This window comes from Eretmochelys imbricata, chromosome 3 (assembly GCF_965152235.1).
Source record: "Eretmochelys imbricata isolate rEreImb1 chromosome 3, rEreImb1.hap1, whole genome shotgun sequence".
Taxonomy (NCBI): domain Eukaryota; kingdom Metazoa; phylum Chordata; order Testudines; family Cheloniidae; genus Eretmochelys; species Eretmochelys imbricata.
In genome coordinates, this window is record NC_135574.1 from 164,052,101 (window position 1) to 164,073,085 (window position 20,985).

Sequence of the window (20,985 nt, forward strand, 5' to 3'; positions counted from 1 at the left end):
TGGGTTAGTGGTTCTGTTGTGTGGTATGTGGTTGTTGGTGAGTATTTGCTTCAGGTTGGGGGGCTGTCTGTAGGCAAGGACTGGCCTGTCTCCCAAGATTTGTGAGAGTGCTGGGTCATCCTTCAGGATAGGTTGTAGATCCTTGATAATGTGTTGGAGGGGTTTTAGTTGGGGGCTGAAGGTGACGGCTAGTGGCGTTCTGTTATTTCTTTGTTAGGCCTGTCCTGTAGTAGGTGACTTCTGGGAACTCTTCTGGCTCTATAAATCTGTTTCTTCACTTCCACAGGTGGGTATTGTAGTTGTAAGAATGCTTGATAGAGATTTCTCTGGTCACGCGATTACAGATTACAGTCTCCAGCGAGAGACTGCTGAATTGGAATTCATTTGCTTTTGGTTATGCATACTCTTCCAGAGTTCCCCTGTTTGTGGTCACTCTGGTTTATAGTTTAATTCTTTGGAGACATGTAGCAGGTAAGGTAAAGAACACAGGCTTTACATAGGAACATATTAAATACATACTCTTTACACTTAGAAAGCACAGGAGAGTTACAGATCTATGCGAACAATAAACACCTGAACGAAGTCCTCCCTCCAGAGCCTCAGAGTCCTCACCTCTCCTGAGCATTTTGAGGGCTGGTCCATGTTCTTAGCAGAAAGTGAAGTCCCTCCTGCCTCCACTCCTCCAGCTGTGTCTTTTATGTCTCACAATGGACTGGCTCCCTTGCTTAGAGAGACTGTAACATTTAAAAAAAAATCGGTCTGTGACACCTTTGCTCTTATGCTGGATAATTTCCATGCTCCAACCCTCCCGGTTGGTTGCTGGTCTAAGAATTATTAAAGTCAATGGCTCTGCCCTTAGCAACCACATTGCTCCATCTGGGTAGGACTGACTGTTCAAGCTTGATGTCCCCTTCGTGGCTGTGTTTCGGTTTCCCAGACATCGTCTGTTTCCATTACAAAGTGGAGAGTCTAATCCACACATTTGCACTCAAATGATACTTCACAGAACAAAAAAGGGGTTTCATAAATGGACACAAACATATTCCCCAGATTGTCACAAATAATACACATATATTCTCACACACTAGTTGGTAACCTTGGAATTCACAAGCTAATAGAGTGCCCCCTCTCCACTACATGTTTCCTTTATTCTGTCTTACTTTTTTCTTCTCTCTTTCCCAGAAATAGACTTGTGACAATTCTTGGTGATTCTGGTAACCTAAGTATGAAGCTGAGCTTTCCCATCTCCTGCAGGACCTCTTTCTGCACTTCTGATTGCAATTTTTTCCACCTTTGTATTTGTAGGCACCCTTTCAGTGTATCATTTCTGGCAGCAGGTTATTTATAAACCCAGAAAGCAGAACCCTTCCCAGGAAGAGGAATGGTCTCTTGAAATGTGTGTCTGTTTATTTAGTTCTTAGAACATGCAACAGGGTGTAATTACATCAAGCGATATCTATTAGCTAGAGTCTTTTGTGGACCATCCTGATGCCATCCAATAGCATCTTACGTCTCTTGATCTAAGGGATTTACTGATCAGTGGTGATTCTGTTAAACTTGGTTAATTCTGTACTTTCTTTAGTCCTTCTCCTCAAGGGAAGAAGTTATAATACTTTAAAGGTTTATATATATATAAAAACAAATCCCATTTTAGAGGAGAAAGCGGGGACAAAGTCAGAAGCATCCTCCAGAACGGTGGAAAGGCTGAAATATTTCTAGCTGAAATACTTTTATAACTTAATTCAGGTAAAATAGCACTTGATTGAGAAGTACTTCATATTTGTCTGATGTTAGTTGTATACAGTTAGTTATGTTAGTTATGTACGGTTGATTTTAGTAGGTATTTTAATAGCGTGATTGATTTTCATGATCTAGAGTGAATGTCTTCGTATCTGAGTGCATTGTGTTATATTTCATGAGAACTTGTACTGTGATTAAAATATGTGAGTCAAAGGATACTACTTATGGGTAGAGGTAATTAACTGGCATTATGAATATGATATGAATATGCATTGGATTCATGATTCCTTAATTTTTTTGTAATAGATTCTGTCTACAAGAAAAGCTTCCATTACTTATTATTTTCTGCCTGGCATAAGAAGGGGAAAATGAATGTGAAGAGGTTGAATTGTTTGATACAGCTGGGTAGAACCCAATAAATTACCCTGTTCTGTATTAAGTACTTTATGGGGATCACAAGGACATGAGTATTGATGTATTTGAACTAAGCAGTAGTGGAAAATCATGAAAATGCTACTGCAAATCAGTTCTAGATCTGGAAAATAATGATAGCATGCAATAGAGGGATTGTATAACCTACCCTTTCACCAATTTCTTCCAGCTTCTCCCCTCAAACTTTTTCATCCAGCAATTATAAGCATGGCTGTGACATAACCACATGCAATTGTCCAATTTGAGCACTGATACTTATTGGATAAATGAGTTTTGAAAGGAGTTTCTCATGCTAAATTTGTTGGGTTTCTTTTTTCTGAAAACAAAATCAAAAGGGCAAACATATGCTCTCCAGGAGAATTCTAGCTGGCAAATCCACGGGCGTTAGTTTCCGCTGTGCTGATTCAATTCAGGTAGCATGACACAGCAGAGCAAAAAGAGCAAGCAGAAGTAACAATTTTGCAAGTCGGAGAAAAATATAAATGTAGCTAAATTAGGATATTAGTATAGGTGATATGCCACTCGGTTGAATAAGGATTCAAAACAGAGAATACTGGAATTAGAGCTGAATTATTCCAGGTTCTCAGTCCTGTCTTCAGCCACTGGCACAGGCTGCAACTATTTTCAATTATGTTTCCTTTAGAAACAGGTTCTTTAACTACATAGGGCCAGATTCTGCCCTCTTTACTCTGCATGAATAATGCCCTATTGCACAAATAGTAGCTTTGATTTCAGTGTGGCTGCTCGTGGAATAAGGTGCTGCTGAGCTTGAGTGACTCTAGCAGAATGTAGTGTAATAATTAAACGGGGTTTAATTATCAAATTTCCATAGTGACATTTTGATATTCCATTTTGTTGTTGTTGAGGGGAGTAGCTTTTCATTTCTAAGTAGTTGTCTTTATCTGCTAGAATTCATCATAGCTATCATTAGCATTAACTATCCACCCGCTTTTTCTAACCAGGTATTAAAGTGAGCTTTAGAACCAGGGAACCTGATGGTCTGATTCTTTTCTCTGTGTCACCTGGGAATCAAGAGGAATACATTGCTCTTCAGTTACAGAGTGGACGTCCTTACTTTCTTTTTGATCCACAGGTACGGTAAAGAGAAAGATCAAATGAAATATAGCTTTATTACAGATCCCCAAGGCATATTGTACGCTTAATGGTATAAGATGATGGGGGTGCTTGCTTTTTCCATTTTTTTCATATTGATCCTGGTTAATGGGTTCTTCAATACTCTAGATAATTGGTGATCCTTAGAAAAGAAGCATTGATTCCCCCCCAGGCTTTTGTAACATTTAGTTATGTTTGCAAGTGTTAACATTTTTAAATTAGAGTTGCATTACAATTTTTTAAAAACTATTGTTCTTACCATTACCACTGAGTTAACAATCGTTAGTACCATCTTAAAATTCATTTTAAATACTAAGACAACAGTTATGGATATGTCTCTTTTTGATTATTAAATGAAGATAGCATACTTTTCTAGTAAATATTTTTCAGCATCCCATTTGATTGGACACCCATTGAAGTCCATGAGAGTTTTCCCATTAACTTCAGTGGAAACACAGTTGAGCCCTAACTTTAAATTGGTGCCGAGAATATGTAATATATCCTTTTAAATACTGTTATTAACACTTTTATTTTGTAAAATAGGTATAATTTAAAAATACAACTCTGTGGCCATAGCATCATACAGACAAATCCACTCTGATTGATTTAAGTTATGCAATGTGTGCATTAGGTGACTGCGTTAGTTCACTACTTTTAAAAGAACTTAGAATGAAATCCTGTCCCTTTGACGTAAGCGGGAATTTTTTCAGTGGCTTCAGTGGGGCCAGGATTGCGCTCTGAGGTCTGATCCAAAGCCCATTGAAGTCAGTGGAAAGCCTCCTATTACCTTCATTAGGCTTTGAATGAGGCTCATAGTGCTGTGACTTTCTTATATATTTTGATTATAATAGTGGCCAAGGTCTTAATCAGAATTGGGGACTCTTTGTGATGGGTACAGTACTCTTTCTGATGGATGGTATGGGTGATATAGATAAATGGAGAGCCCCTACTCTAGGGATTTAGCCTAAAATACTTCAACAGAGAAACCACACACATTTTTTGGCAACCGGGAGCTGTTAACAATTCAGGCCTGGCAAATGGTTCAAGAAATTAATTCAGATATGATCCCTACAAAGCGTTTGATTTTACAAATGTGAAATGCCTTGTTTTACATAAGAATATTTAAATATGGTCACAGTACCATTCTGCGACTCTGGTAAAAATGTGTTACAGAAGCGTTTTGTGGAATGTATTTTGAATCCAGAGAATAGTTTCCTGCAAAATTAAGCACAGGTTGGCACATGAGGTTGTGTGGTCCCAGCTTGAACTAGTTACAAATAAAATGTGGTTTCTGATGTATAAAACTATTAATGTTTCGATTGTTGCCAAACATAATATGAAGAACCACTTATTCAGACACCTGATCTTTAGAATGCAGCATCGTTTGTAACAATTTTAACGCTAACTAAGTACACTTTGATGAGACAGCATTTAATAAAATGCTCATTAATTTCATCATTAGCAAGGGTATGCTAAGAAGTAAGCCAGTTTCTTATGTCACGCCCAATTAGCATCCCATGCTAGTAATCCCATTAGTATTGTTGAATTCACTAATGGAAAAACTAATGGGCATGCTACCAGGGCACATTAATTGGGCATGACACCAGTTCTGGTTTTAATTATTAAACTATGATAATGAAATGTGTGTTTGTAAAATATTAAAATGTTGAAATAAGGTAGAAGACAATAAAAATAGCATATGAAAAAATGCCTGGGTGCATGTAAGTGCATGTGGGTTTGTGTTATCATTGTGGGACAGTGAACTGATACACAAACCAAGCCTGCATACCTAGGATGCAGGTACCTTTAAGAAAGGCACATGCATCTATGTGGAAAACATACTACACATGCTCATGGGAAATTACTCCCTTTTTATAATCTTAAATACATCATACATATTCTCATGCATGGTATGCTCAGTGACGGCATCCAATTAAAAACATACTGAAGAAACGTTTTACATTAAGTATCTGTATGCTGGCCAGCAACACTCAGATAAAGTTTGAAAGGAATGGAGCTTTATTCCTTTAGGCTAATGCAGCTTTAAAGGTTGTGATAGTAGTGTTCAACAGAATCACATTAGTATTTTTCGCATTAGTACACTACCTTTTTTCCATCAGTATAATATTAAGATCACTGAAAGGGAGAGAGGTTGAGAACAAAGGTGTCAACAAAAATTACAGATCTATCTTTTTCATTAACTGCCGGACAGTGGCAAATGAGCTACTACTTTGAGAGATGCCAGTAACTATTGCTAAAACAAAACAAGAGTTTATTTGCAAGTTTGGAAAATAGTTTTATGAAATCTGTCCTCAGAGTAACAATTTGTAAAGGTAATTTTACTTTATTAATATCTACTATCTAAGCAAAGTAGCATTTTTGCAGTTAAATAATTGCCTGGGAAGTTTTACTTACTGTACAGATGAGTATCCATAAGTCTCAGCTGCTTCTTGTTCAGAGGGACTGATTTCACCTAGTTGTTAGGAAATTGCAATACAGGGCGACAACCTTCAAACACTTACGCTTAACTTTACCACTGTGAATGGTCCCTATTTCTGGTACAGCATAGGATTTTGCAGGATTTGGCCTAATTGTAGCCAGTTTTAAACCAAATTATAGAAACCACTGTACACTTATATTTGCAATCTTAGGCTAAATTAGAATATGAATTTAACGTGCTTTCAGCTCCATCTGTAGAAGAGATATACAGTTTATAATAATCTTTCACATCTCTACCTATCATTTAGTTTATCCCATTGAATAGGGTTGCTCCAATATTAACAAGTATGGGGGGGGAGGAAGAAAAAAATACAAGAAAGCTCTTCTTTAATAAAGTTTTTCTGTAGTTGGCATATTAGCATTTTGTAGGCAGATAGACAATGCATACTAGATTAGACCATTGCTCTATCTATCCTGGTATCTTGCTGCCAACAGTGGCAATGCGTCAAATACATATTCAGAGATCTTCTTTCCTCATTTTTATCTTGATTAGTGATGGCATTTTATTTATTTCTTAGGAGCATGGAAATGTCCTTTTTGGAAAGGTTGAACACACATTGTGGTCTAGTTGTTAGAACAGGGGGATTGGGAGTCAGGACTCCTGGATTCTGTTCTTGGATTTGCCACTGTCTTGCATTTGCCTCTCCATCTTTCTGTGCCTTTGGGCAAGTTATATTATTACTATTATTATTTGTATTCTGATAGCACCCAAAATGTAGTAGACATTGACCACACATACAATAAGATACAATCTTGCCCAAAGAGCTTACAACCTAATAAGACAAGCAATATATGAAGAGTGGAGGAAATAGATACAATCAAAATGTACACAGTTTTTATATCTGCATTAATTAAAGTGGAAAATGTATGGCTAAGTACGTTTTGGTGGTTAAAATCTCAACAAATAAAAGTGTGATTTAAAAAAATCAACTATGACCAACTATCCTCATCCTATCCATTATTAATTAGCTTACTTCTTATTTCTTAGCCTCACTTTTTCCCATTTTTAAAATGGGGGTAATTATTTTTAGCTCACAGTGGGGTTGTGAATCTTTAATTAAATAGTTAAGGCACTTTGAGATCTCTAGACAAAAAGTGCCATAGAGAGAGAATATCATTAATTGTTGCTTCAGGTGTTTGTACGAAAGATAATACATTAGCAAAACACTTCTCTTTCTTTAGCATAAGGGGTGCATAAGAATTGTGATAATAATTAGAGAGCACAGTAATTCATTGTCAAGCATTCATGGTATTTCATTGTCAAGCTTGCGTCATAGCAAACATTTATTTTTTGCTCTTCCCCCTAATCACCTGAGATCTATTAACAAGAAGCTTATGTCCTGTCTTTGAGATTTGAGGTGGAAACTAGCATTAAAACAAGAGTCTACTCTTTGCCATTAAGGCCAGCATCTCTCTAATGTAAATTGGAATCACCAGTGAGAGCTACTTCACTTGCTAATTAGAATGTGACTTCTTGATTTTAAAAATAAAAGCTAATGATTTGTTCAAATGTTCCATTCTCCAAGAGTGATACATTAAGCTGGCTTCTTTTAGTGTTATAGGCAGTGCATTGCCCAAGTACAGCGTTTTGCTTTTAAGAACAAAAGGTGAAATCGTGGTCCCAATGAAGTCGCTGGCAAAGCTCCCACTGACTTCATTGATGTGATTCCACTCAAAGTATTTTAAAGTTTTACTGAAACACTAACAATGAAGGTTCAGTATATAGTTCTGTAGCCTTAAAATTCTGTCTGTTCTGCAGGGATATCCTGCCCTGAAGGGTGAATTCTATTGAATAATATTGAATTCCTTGGAAAAAGGCACTTTATCCCTGCAAGTCAGGTGTAATTTAATGCTCTGGGATTGTATTTATTAAGGATTACTGGGAGATTTAAACACCAATCAGACATCAATCCCCAGGAATTGCCCTATGACACCATCACTTTTCCTACAGTATTATGAGAGAAACATCTGTTTAAAAAAATGAATAATTCATTTTGACGTGCTGTCTGCATCAGTTATTTTCCTTTTACCTGGTGTATTTAGAAAAGTTTTTTACTAGACGTTAGCCATTGAGGTCTCCGAGTGTGTCTCACTTATCTTATCATTTACAATTTTGTATGTCTAAAATAATTTTAATATAACTGGGAAAGAGTTATGATTAGATTAGCATTTGTTTTGCATTCATCTCTTACATATGAATGGCATCTTAAAACCATCCCCCTCTGATTTTTTTCTGCTGAATTTTTTATATGACTTTTCTCTTCTCCAAAAAAACTGGACTGACTGTCCTTAAGACTGAAGTATTCTCCTTATCCACAGAATGGGGTGAACAATGGCAGTGCAAGATTCCCAATACTGCCCTATAAGTATTCCTGACCTTCACTTAGAGAGACTACCTAGAGACAGAAACTGCCAAACAACAATCCCAATTAGTGTTAAATGTGATGGTGGCTCCTGTACACTAGAGACTCATTTCACACACTGCAGGCTGAGTAACAGTCATCCAATAACTGTCTGTTGAAATATTACAGAATTTCAGTTTATCCCCTACCCCCTCACTGAAATCAGTGGAGCTGCAGAGGGTGTAAGTCAGAAAAGAATTTAGGCTCTAACTCATAGTAGCAATTAAACTGGATCCCTAGTCCTATGCAAACTTTTGAGTAGGCTACTTTACCAAGGATTGGGATTACAAAGAGATAAGTAAAGCTTGCTCAGTGTAAACCATTATTCACTATTTTAGCATAAATTTAAATAGAGAGGGGAACATCACAGGTACCTTCTATTAATATTTTAAATATTTCTTGAAAGGGATCTGCAGTGGCAGTTACTCCAACAAATGATGGTGGAAGACAATACAATGATAACGTTTGGCACCATATAATTGCTACAAGAAATCAGGCTTTGGGAAAAATCACTGTGGATAGTCAGTACACAGGTAATTAACCCATTCCTTCACTTTATATCATTATCATCAGGATATTACTCACTTGCTTTCACTTTCACTATTTACCCTCTTTTGTGTGTCGAAAATATTTGCACAAATTTTCATGACAAAATTGGTCACAGTACATTGTACAGTTCTTGCCATCCAAAATAAAGTCTTTCTGCAATAGCTATAGTCTATAAATCATTGGCAATTTTAATACTAGACTTGAGGATTTTTGCCTTTTTTTATACTTCTTGATGATATGCTGCTATTACGTTATTCTATTGTAAAATGCCTTTGTAAAGCATCCTCAGGCTTGTGTAAAAGGGCACAATATAAGCATGCATAGTACTATATTTGAATCCTGGATCTAATATGTGATACAGCATCACTATTAAATTACAGATTTATTGAAAACTTTGCATAGAAAAATAACACCCTTTCTTTTTTTAGGTTTTTCCTCAGCTACAAGCGGTAGTACCATTATTGGGGAAAACACAGGTGTTTTTGTTGGAGGACTTCCACAGGATTATACTATCCTAAGAAAGGACATGAGTGAGTATAGTTGTGTTTATTCATGTGATGTATCTGAAATCCACTACAGTGGGGTTGACTTACCTAGCTTTGCAACACTGAGGGCTGCATTGATAATTTGCCAGGAACCCTAGGGCAGCACTTAATTTCCATAATTATTTAGATAATTGTTTAATCAAAAATACATTCTCACAAATTTTCTTGTATTTTCATCTTCAATTATAGAAATTGCTTTTTGGCTGAGTTCACTAGCAATATAAGCAACATTACTTCACGCATATGTTGACTTATATAGGATACATACATTTAAGTTAGTAACATATACATAAAGCATGTGAGCACATTTCATAATTTATATAGCATAAGGATTCCAAAGTACTTTTCATAACTATAAATATATATTGTGTGGGAGAGACCTCAGTGTTGATGCAAAAACAATATTAATAAAAATTTAGTTATAATAATTTTGTCATTACAAAATTCTTTGTGCCTTTACTGAATATTAATAGCGTGCTATAGCAAGGATGCTTGGAAATTGGACAATACACATGTTTAGCTAATTATGTTAAAAACTGTTAAAGCTAATAGAAGAAATTCCAGATGTTTTCTACTTCTGTGTCCCAAGCACAAGCAAACATCAAGCAGACTTACCACATAAACATTTTTAGGAAGAAACCTGACTGTGACAGGAATGCAGGTTTGTGTTATCAGAGCAATAAATCTAGAGGTAAAGTGGGGCTATACCATCTCCCTTCCCCATTTCTTTTCAAAGGAAAACCTGAGTTTAAAGCCACACAAACATTGTCTGGGAGCATAAAGTAGTAAAATCTCATTCCGTGGGCAAGTTAGTGACAGAAAGGTAAGAGAAGTGTCATTTGATTCAGAAAAATCTACAGAATCATAATTTCAGTGGTGTTGCCCTCTGTGGTATGGCAAGAGGGGCCTTGCTGTCTCTGGTTCCCAGCTCCACGTCCTTCAGAAAAGGGTCAAGTTGGGTATAATTGAAAAGCTCTTTCTAAGAACTCCTAAAAAACAGGCATGTTTGGACTTTTGGAAAACAGAATGTTCTTTTCCATCAAACTCTATTAAACTGAAAATATCTCAGAAAATGAACTGAATAAAAAGAAAAATTTTAAAGTTAGTTTTAACTCTGTCTTGATCTTTCTGGCCACAAGAACAAAGGCAATTAAAGAAGTGTTGTATATTCATTAAACAAAGTGCATATTCAGGAGCTGAAAGTGTCACCTAAGCCATGGCCCAAGGCATGGAGCCAATGAAAGAGGGACAGCAACCAACTTGAATCTAAAGAAGCATGGAAGAGGTATGTTTTCTCACAATTTAATGAAAAGGAGAAGGGTGTATATAAGACAGAAGTGAGCTCCCCACTTTCACCCCCTGCTACTCTGCTTAGGCAGCAAGCACTATGTAACTCATTCTGTCCATCTCTACAAGCAAGCTGCCAAAGACAGAAAAGAAAAACAGAGAAGACTCAAGAAGAAACCAACCAAAGGAAACCTCTCCAAGACTTCAACATGGATTGATGAGAGAAAGTTAGCTAAAACATTGCCAAGGGACTAGGTTTAAAACTTTTGGAATGATTTTGTTGGAATATTGAAATGCTGTTGTAACTTAAAAGACTAACAGTTTCTCCTATTAATCACCAAATGGTTAGTCCATGAGGAGACAAGCTAAACATTGGTAAACAGAAAATAGTGGTATTTAATTGGATTTAAAATTCTTAGTATTGGTTAATTGGCCTGTCTCAAGACAGCTCCTTAAATGGCTTCCTATAAGTAACTGATATAAATATTTCTTTGGTTTCATAGGATGTAGTTAAGATTGCTTACTTGGCCAGCTATATACTGACTGGTTATTTATTAATAACCAACAGGTCCACCTGCTCTGATACAAAATTATTTTGCCCATATATAAACATTCTTCGTTATCTTAAAGACAGAGTAAAGAATGGATTCACAATAATTTGGGAAAACAATATACTTTGGTATTAACTAACAAAGAGGAAAGCACACCTCAGGTGTGTGTTCTTAGGGATGTAATCTCTGTTAAAACTCTCCATAGAGAGACATACAGAATAGACTGTAGCAGAAGTAACCAGTTTAACATTTGTGTTAGGTCGTTGGTGGTGTTTGATGTTTTCTTTACCTTTCTTTAACAATAAAAGAGCTGTGGTTAATAACTGTGATTATTCTGGTTGGTCTTTAGCTTCTGTGTGAGCCAAGCTTCTGTATTGGCAGTAAGAGAAACATTTGGTAAGAGCTGGCCTATCATGTCTTGGTTCTCTAAACTAAATATTTTTAGTAATTTTTCATTCAAAATTACTTGGCGTCCAACAATTTAAAACTACACCTTTCATTCCCACAAATTGACTCACCCAAGAACTTAACTACAAAACATCAAGGGTGAAATGCAACAACAATTTAGCTTAGCAGCACTGCATGCCTATATAGGACAGAAAGGTGCTTTGTCCAGTTGAAACAGTAGAGGAATGTAGACTGGTACCCAAACTCAAATGTAATGGATAGTTATATTTAACCAGGACACTGGACATAACACCCTACTTGTGCAAAATTGCCATGGCTTCTTGAATGTCTACAAGTAAGTGAGACTTTTTCACATCTCATCCAAAATAAAGTAACTCTAGCAGTAGGGTGACTCCTAACACAATGCTCAGTAATTAGTCCAGTACTGGAGCGTAGGAAACAATGCTACACTACAGTGTTTTCACCAGCTTTAGTTGCTATCTATCTATCTAGATAATTTAGGTACTTGTATGGCTCCCATTATTGTAGTATCTGAGTTCCTCACAATTTTGCTGTATTTATCCTTAAAACACCGCTGTGTAGGGAGTTGGGAAGTACTGTCATGCGCATTTTACAGGTGGAGAACTGAGAAACTAAAAGACTTCAGGGTACTGAAGCCAGATATCCCGGGTCCCAGTCTGGTGCCACTGGACCATACTATTTCTCTTAATTGCTTATGTACTTGAATTTTTATTGCCTACTTCATACACCTGCATACAATGCGCATTATACTATGAGCAGTGGAACACAATGAAGTGGGTAAATGGGTTACTTATGATCTGTTTAGATAAGGATCTGGGTATATTTCACCCATGCAGACCGCAGTTTGGACCTCTATTGTAATATTTTGCACTTTCCTCACATGGCTGTGTCCACATGCAAGGAGAATGCAGATTACACACACTGCAATTCTACCACTGTTTAAAATCCTCCATATTCTTAGAGTCTAAGAAGTGACTATGTAAAAATGACAGGTTTCAGAGTAACAGCCGTGTTAGTCTGTCTTTGCGAAAAGAAAAGGAGTACTTGTGGCACCTTAGAGACTAACCAATTTATCTGAGCATACTGTAGCTCACGAAAGCTCATGCTCAAATAAATTGGTTAGTCTCTAAGGTGCCACAAGTACCCCTTTTCTTTATGTAAAAATGGTATTCTGGGACATATTTGTTGTGTCTCAGTGACTCCGTATTATGTTTGCTCAGTTTACAAGTAAAAAGATGTTTTTCCTGACTGACAGCACTGGGATCTGAAAGTCAAACAGTGTTTTTGAGTTTATAGCACCATCAGTAATAAAGACTTAGAACTTAGTTGACAACTTGCTTTCATGATTTGCTGCCTGGAGTAGACTCCAGCTCACTCTCTTGTCATTGTGTTAACTCTGCAGGGTTTACAGGAATCAAAAGTAGCACAAACTTACTTTTGTCATTAAACATCCAGTTATAACACAGAGGGGCAAATTCTGTTCCTTCCTGAGTAGCTGCAGAGGGCTCTTTGGCAGTGCAGCCAATGTAGCTATGCTACTTAATATGAGGCTGGATATCAGGGAGCACACAAGAGGGTGGCACCCCTCCACATTGTGGAGTCTTGTTCCATACGTGTTTCCCAGCAATGCAGCACACAGGGAATGGGGGTGGGGAATCCATGAGTGTATGTAGGTATTACATAAAGTGCCCTGATCTGGTAGGTTAGGTAAAAAACAAAACAACGAAACCAACAAAAAACTCAGCAAGTCCATGGGATTAGTAAACCAAGAAGCTTCCACTTTCTGTGTCTTTATTTCAGTTCACCAAAACCAGAAAAACGTGTCCATAGTCTTTTAAGAAATTGGTTCAGACCATCATCCCAGGTGTCTACCTCAGAACCCCCTGTAACTCAAAAGGACTATGCAAACAAACTAATCAGAGTGGGTTTACTTATATATATTTTTCAGGAGAGGGCCATCAGCAAAACCTGCCTTATTACAGATTCCTCTCCAGTTAGGAAAAATGGATGTATGCAATCTCTTATCTCCTAACATGTCTTTCCCCAGCCAGGGCCAAGAAACCCTGTTCACCTGTATTTCTTAGAGATATTGGATAGGAACTACCCAGACCCCTCCCCTGTCCCTTGTATTGAGTGGAGAGGGGAGTTTGAGCGCATACTGCTCAGGAAACTCTGATTTTGGGGTCCAAAGCCAGATTCAGAAACAGCTGCTTCTATGAGACCACATCTTTCCCTTCACTGATTGCATCCCCTTCCTCATGGTATTTTTAAGAAGTAAAACCTGAATTGGAGGAGTGCTAATCTAGAAGGATTCCCTTAGAATCCTCATGGGGCATGTACGCACTGTTACATCCATATGGGCTACTTTCGCTGTTGATGTAAAGGAGCCTCCATGAAGCAGTTCAGCAAGTTCAGAATCCTCCCAGGCCAAAGAGTGGTGGCTGCTCCCCCTGATGGCTGGCCAGGCACTAAAGTCTGGATTTGACCCAGGGAGATGATCCATAAAGAGATTGGTTTCAGAGTAACAGCCGTGTTAGTCTGTATTCGCAAAAAGAAAAGGAGTACTTGTGGCACCTTAGAGACTAACCAATTTATTTGAGCATGAGCTTTCGTGAGCTACAGCTCACTTCATCGGATGCATATCGTGGAAACTGCAGCAGACTTTATATACACACAGAGAATATGAAACAATACCTCCTCCCACCCCACTGTCCTGCTGGTAATAGCTTATCTAAAGTGATCATCAAGTTGGGCCATTTCCAGCACAAATCCAGGTTTTCTCACCCTCCACCCCCCCCACACAAATTCACTCTCCTGCTGGTGATAGCCCATTCAAAGTGACAACTCTCTACACAATGTGCATGATAATCAAGTTGGGCCATTTCCTGCACAAATCCAGGTTCTCTCACCCCCTCACCCCCCTCCCAAAAACCACACACACAAACTCACTATCCTGCTGGTAATAGCTCATCCAAAGTGACCACTCTCCCTACAATGTGCATGATAATCAAGGTGGGCCATTTCCAGCACAAATCCAGGTTTTCTCACCCCCCCACCCCCATACACACACAAACTCACTCTCCTGCTGGTAATAGCTCATCCAAACTGCCCACTCTCCAAGTTTAAATCCAAGTTAAACCAGAACATCTGGGGGAGGGGGGGGGTAGGAAAAAACAAGGGGAAATAGGTTACCTTGCATAATGACTTAGCCACTCCCAGTCTCTATTTAAGCCTAAATTAATAGTATCCAATTTGCAAATGAATTCCAATTCAGCAGTTTCTCGCTGGAGTCTGGATTTGAAGTTTTTTTGTTTTAAGATAGCGACCTTCATGTCTGTGATTGCGTGACCAGAGAGATTGAAGTGTTCTCCGACTGGTTTATGAATGTTATAATTCTTGACATCTGATTTGTGTCCATTTATTCTTTTACGTAGAGACTGTCCAGTTTGACCAATGTAAATGGCAGAGGGGCATTGCTGGCACATGATGGCATATATCACGTTGGTGGATGTGCACGTGAACGAGCCTCTGATAGTGTGGCTGATGTTATTAGGCCCTGTGATGGTGTCCCCTGAATAGATATGTGGGCACAGTTGGCAACGGGCTTTGTTGCAAGGATAAGTTCCTGGGTTAGTGGTTCTGTTGTGTGGTATGTGGTTGTTGGTGAGTATTTGCTTCAGGTTGCGGGGCTGTCTGTAGGCAAGGACTGGCCTGTCTCCCAAGATTTGTGAGAGTGCTGGAAATGGCCCAACTTGATGATCACTTTAGATAAGCTATTACCAGCAGGACAGTGGGGTGGGAGGAGGTATTGTTTCATATTCTCTGTGTGTATATAAAGTCTGCTGCAGTTTCCACGGTATGCATCCGATGAAGTGAGCTGTAGCTCACGAAAGCTCATGCTCAAATAAATTGGTTAGTCTCTAAGGTGCCACAAGTACTCCTTTTCTTCATAAAGAGATTGATATTTATATACATATATATCTCTCCATCTGTGTGTGAAGTATGATATGTATGCATATTTGTCTTTATTTTAATATCAGGCGGTTCATTTCCTAAATGATATTTTCACTTTTGCAGGGACTACGACAATAATCCAGAAAGGTTTTGTGGGGTGTCTCAGTGATGTGTTTTTGAAAAGAAAACACAATCCCTATGAAAATTGGGAACCTTTAGAATGGCAGGATGCTGAAGAGCAAAACAACGTCTATCAGAGTTGGGAAGGGTGTCCCACTGTCCTTATGGAAGGAGCACATTTTCTTGGCAAAGGTAAAATAGTGTATTATATAGTGGACCAATCAATTCTCAAATTGAATAAATTATCGCACCTGTTTTTCAATTGTCCTCTTTTTAAACACACTCTTACTTATACAAGGTTATTTTCAGCTGGGCTAAGGCTTAGCTTCTGTGTTTACAAGAGCAATTCATGCTCACAGAATGAATTACAGTCAGCAAGAGGTGCAGCTGCTTGAGATGCACACACATTTACTACAATGAAATATTTTGCAGGTGCTGATTGTGCCTACAAAAGGAGAGGGCACACCTACTGAATATTAACACAAAATACCGTGATGCATCAATGGAACACCATGATGCCAACATCACAGTGAAGTATTAGGTTGTTGCACTGTTTCTCCTTTCTGAGTTTTTGCTCCATTTGATGATGAAGTGGCTTTACAAGGCTGAATGAACATCAACGCAGCATCCTCTGTTAGAATTCTATAAATGACTCTGCAATGCAGCATCTTTCCTTACTTTTGATTTCTGCTTTGATTTATTTATTTTAAAAACGTGTGTTGTTTTGTCTTTCAAGGGTTCCTGGAACTCCGTTCAGATATTTTTCATGGTGGACTCGACTTTGAGATCTCCTTTAAGTTTAGAACAGACCAGCTGAATGGATTACTTCTGTTTGTTTACAACAAAGAAGGGCCAGATTACCTTGCAGTAGGTTCAGAAATGAATTATTACAATTTTTTTTTCAGATACCTTTTATGAGATTTTCTTGTTACTGTCTCTCCCTAAAAACACTATCATTTGTAGTTCTTTACTTTTTCAAACCATGTAATCTTATATATGTTCACCAAATACCAATCTGTACAACATTTTAAAATGTATAGTAAAAGGGTTGAAAAGAAAAAAATATAATACATGTATATATTTTAAATAAGGGAAAAAATCAGTATGTCACATACACTGCAACATTTTCTACTGGATTGTAAGCAATTAGAATCAGTTAGAAATGGAAAAGACCTATATTAAGTCCATTCCCTTGACAGTGTGGGATTATTCTCTTTTGTATATTTACATTACAAGGACTTTATCCAGCTCAGTTTAACTATCCCAAGTTACAAGAGTTCCATCACTTCCCTAAGGAAACTGTTCCACGCCCTAATAGATCATCATAATCAGGAATTTTTTTTCTTACTAGCAATAATTATCCATTTTTAATAGGAATATAAGAATTGCCACACTGGATCAGACTAATGGACCATTTGAGTCCATTATCCTGTCTCCAACAGTGGCCTTCAGAGGAAGGTACGGGGAGAAAACCTGCAGCGGGCAGCTATGGAATTATCTGCCTATAGCGAAGTTTTCTTCCTAGCCTCCATTAGGTAGAAGCTGGTTTATGCTGTGAAGCATTACTTCTTTTTCAAAACTCTGTTTGGGATTTTTTTAGTCCAGTCCTTTAGTCTTGTTAAACTCTTCAGTTCTACAGGTAAATTGTGTATGTGAGAAACACTATTTCCTTTTATTAGTTTTAAATTTACTGCCTTTCAATTTTATGAAATTTCTCCTTGTTCTTGTATTATGAACGAAAGTGAACAGAAGAGCCTGATCCAATTCCTGCACACCATCATTAATTTTATACCTATAACATGTCCCTTATTTGTTTCCTCTGTACAGTAAAACCTCCCCAGTCTCTTCAGTTCTCTTCATAGAGAAGTTTTTTGTGTCTCTAGTCATTTATATTGGCCATCTATGAACTTCCTTTATCTCTGCTATATCCTTTTTCACATAGAGTGACGAGAACTGAACAAAGATGCCTTTTTGCCATGCTTCCTTATTTATTTATTATTTATATTTTGTATCTTTGTTTTTAAATGTTAATGTCACAGTCGTGGGTTTTGGTACCTTTACTGCTCCAAGGATGTTGAACTTAGTTTCATTGTGGTCACTGTTACTTGGCCGCTCAACTACAGTTACTTCTTGAATCAACTCCTGTTTGTTATATGGGATTAGGTTGAGAATGATCTCTTCTCTTAGCGGTTCCAAGAAGTGGTCATTTAGGGTGAGAATAAATTGCTTCACTATACTTTGTCCCATTGTTATATTTAATCAATTTATATGTAGGAAGTTTGCATCACCCATTATGATTATTTTTTTAGCTTTTGTTGCCCCCTTGCTCTGTCTCAACAGGGTTAATTCAGGATCCTTTTCCTGATCTGGAGGCTGGTAGTATAATCGTACTAGTATGTTTGTATTTTCATGACTTGGAATTTGTATCCATACAGATTCAACTATGTGGCTCTTTCCACTCAGAATTATCTCACTAGATTCTAGGAATTCTTTTTGGGGTGTTGTGCTAGTCCTCACATCTCTATGATCCATTCTACCCTCCTTGTTTTACCCTACCTAGTTTTATATCCAGACATTACAGTATCTTATTAATTTTTGTTATTCCATCATTTCATTAATGCCTATTATGTCTCCACCACCATTTGTTCCACCTTGTGTCTAGCTGTGACACTCTAAGGCCTTGTCTACACTGCTGCTTAAGTCAATGTAAGTTACGTCGCACAGGCTGTGAAAAAAACACCCCGGAGTGAAGTAACTTACATTGACTTAACACAGTGTCCGCACCATGCTATGTTGACGGGAGACGCTTCTGCCTCTCATTGAGGTGAATTACTTACGTCGATGGGAGAGCGTACTCCTGTCAACATAGCGCATCTTTACCAGATGCGCTGAATTGACGCCACTCCGTCAATCGCAGCGGCACTGATTTAGTGTGGTAATGAAGACAGGCTCTGAGTTGGTTTTCCAGATCTGAAGAAGACTCAAAAGCTTGTCTCTCTCACCACCAGAATTTGGTCCAGTAATATCTCTCTAATATTGTCTCTCTAATATCCTGGGACCAACATAGCTACAACAACACTGTATACATCATATTTTCTGTCAGTTGTCATTTCACTTACCAATATGTATTTAAAACTTTCCCCTTTAAACTTCTGTCATAAATTAGAAAACAGCAACAAAAAGCACCTTGTTGTGTTGATTTTTAGGATATTTCTAATTTACAAAGGAAAACAGCAACTAAAGGGACTTATTCCCAATTTTAAATTTAATTTTGGGTATTATGCTTGCCCCTGACCATTTTTGTGCCTTTACAGCCACATTTTCTTATTTTTAAGTGTTTTTCTTTCCCCTTTTGTGTGGAAGTCCCACAGAAATAGATAAATATGATTATCTGACTATAAAGAGGAAACAACTGTACAAAAAGCGCTGTCAAATACACAAAGTAAGCAAAGAGAAAAATAATTTCCCCTCTAAAGTCACTTTCCGTTTTAGTCAATTTAGGTGTTACAACTCAGTTGGTTATTACTGCACTGAAATGTGTGGTTGAATATGTTTCCCTGCCTCCATTAGCAATTTTCATCTCACCTCATCCCCTCCCCTCAAGGAGTGCTATGTACAGAGTACATTTTCTAGTCTCTTGCAGTCTGATGTTACAAACATACATAAGGATGTCAGAAGTGTTCTCTGTGTATTTAAGCTCACAAAAAAAGTTAACACTGAGTGGAAGTGAGGTTTATAGCACGCTGCTCGTAAATGATGGTGCTGTCATTGGGATCCTTGATCAGAACAAACTTGCGCTGGAAAATAGGTTAGAAGTCCCAGCACTTTGCCAGGGTACCATTTTGGGTATGATGGTATTCCTGACTTGTTCCTTTACATGGATCACTGTCGCAGGGTGCTGCTAGAGAGGCCTTAATCAGCTCCTGCCACTCCAGTCCCAATCAGGGGGATTGGATTGGGGCTGGGAAGATAGCTTGATGCCTGCCCGGTAACTGACCACACCTGCCAGCCTCGTTAGCAGGAGCTATCAGGCTGGGAGGAAGTGGAGGGACGTGGGGGCAGAGACCAGGAGGGGAAGGTCAGTTTCAAATGGAGGTGGGAGCCTCCTAGTTTGTTGCTGGCCAGGCCTGTGGTAGGCCAAGCTGTTATAAAAAGCCTGTATATAGTTGGAAACCGGTGGTGGGGACTTGATCACAAATAAAGAGCACGGGTGTTCTACCCGCCTGAAGTGTCACTGAGTCTCTGAGAAGAGGGGAAGAAGGGCCGAACCAGAGGGGGCACGGCGTGCGCCTCATTACAATCACCCATCACCCTCACCTGCATTATGGATTCTGTATTGGAGATGGACATGTCTGTAGCTGGGCAGGTACATGGCATGATAACACAAAGCTCCTTTTCTTTTACATGGGGTCTCTTCCTGTTCACCATGGATTAATATTTATTATATTATGTTTATTATATGCAGTCAGTTCTTTTCCTAAACAAACTGTAACAGATGGAATAATGCAGTCTGAATAAGAGGTAGTCTTGAAGCCTTATTTCAGAATGGTGTATGCCATATTCTAGTTGATGTTGTGTCAGCCAGGAAAGTGACTGAGCTTCAAGCATTTCTGGCTGAACCATATTATATGCCATTGCACAGAACAGGGTGATACTCAGCCCCCACTCCTTTCATTCCTAATGTGGTCTCAGAATTTCATCTAAACCAGTCAGTCAACCTACCTGTCTTCTTCTTGAAGCCATACTCTGCACTGGGAGAAAAGAAACTGCATACACTAGATGTATCTAGAGCTTTGCTTTATTACACTGCCAGGACCAAACTGTTCAGACTGTCACCCTAGCTATTTCTAGCCACAGCTGGGCATTCTAAAGGTCAGACCACTTCATCAACAAGAATATAGAAATGGATTACACAGTGTAGCTCACTGTGTTACCAACTAGCTGCTGTACTTCTCCCACGGAACATCAAGGCTCCCCCCACCACAGAACAAACATCCTCCACCTGCTTCAGGAATGTGCTAACATCAGAAGTCTGTAAGACGGCAATGTGGAGCCCACTGACCTTTGTCAAGCACTATACTTGCACCTTAGCTGCTCAGGAGAGGAGTACTTCAATCACTGTTTGACTGATGCAGCTGAAACTCTTCATTCCCATCCTTCTGAGGGTTTACTGCTTGCCAGTCAGCTGCAGTAGCTTTCACACTGACTCATACTCAAAGACAAAAGAACAGTCACTTACAGTAACTGTGGTTCTATTCTGTAGTCAGTGTCAATCCCATGACCTGCCCAGTGTACCTTCTTTGTGGAGTTTTCATTTACCGAGAGCTTCAAATTATGATAGCATTGAGGGAGTATCATAGCTGC

General features: G+C 38.4%; 1 protein-coding gene across 1 annotated transcript in view; it reads left to right on the forward strand.

Annotated features, from left to right (window-relative positions):
* USH2A (usherin) overlaps positions 1–20,985 on the forward strand; it is a 568,735-nt gene that overhangs the window by 201,515 nt on the left and 346,235 nt on the right. The window contains exons 21-25 of the mRNA XM_077811946.1: positions 3,135–3,265; positions 8,593–8,719; positions 9,164–9,265; positions 15,625–15,813; positions 16,358–16,488. Of these exons, the coding sequence (XP_077668072.1) occupies positions 3,135–3,265; positions 8,593–8,719; positions 9,164–9,265; positions 15,625–15,813; positions 16,358–16,488 (680 nt within the window). The remainder of the gene's footprint in view (positions 1–3,134; positions 3,266–8,592; positions 8,720–9,163; positions 9,266–15,624; positions 15,814–16,357; positions 16,489–20,985) is intronic.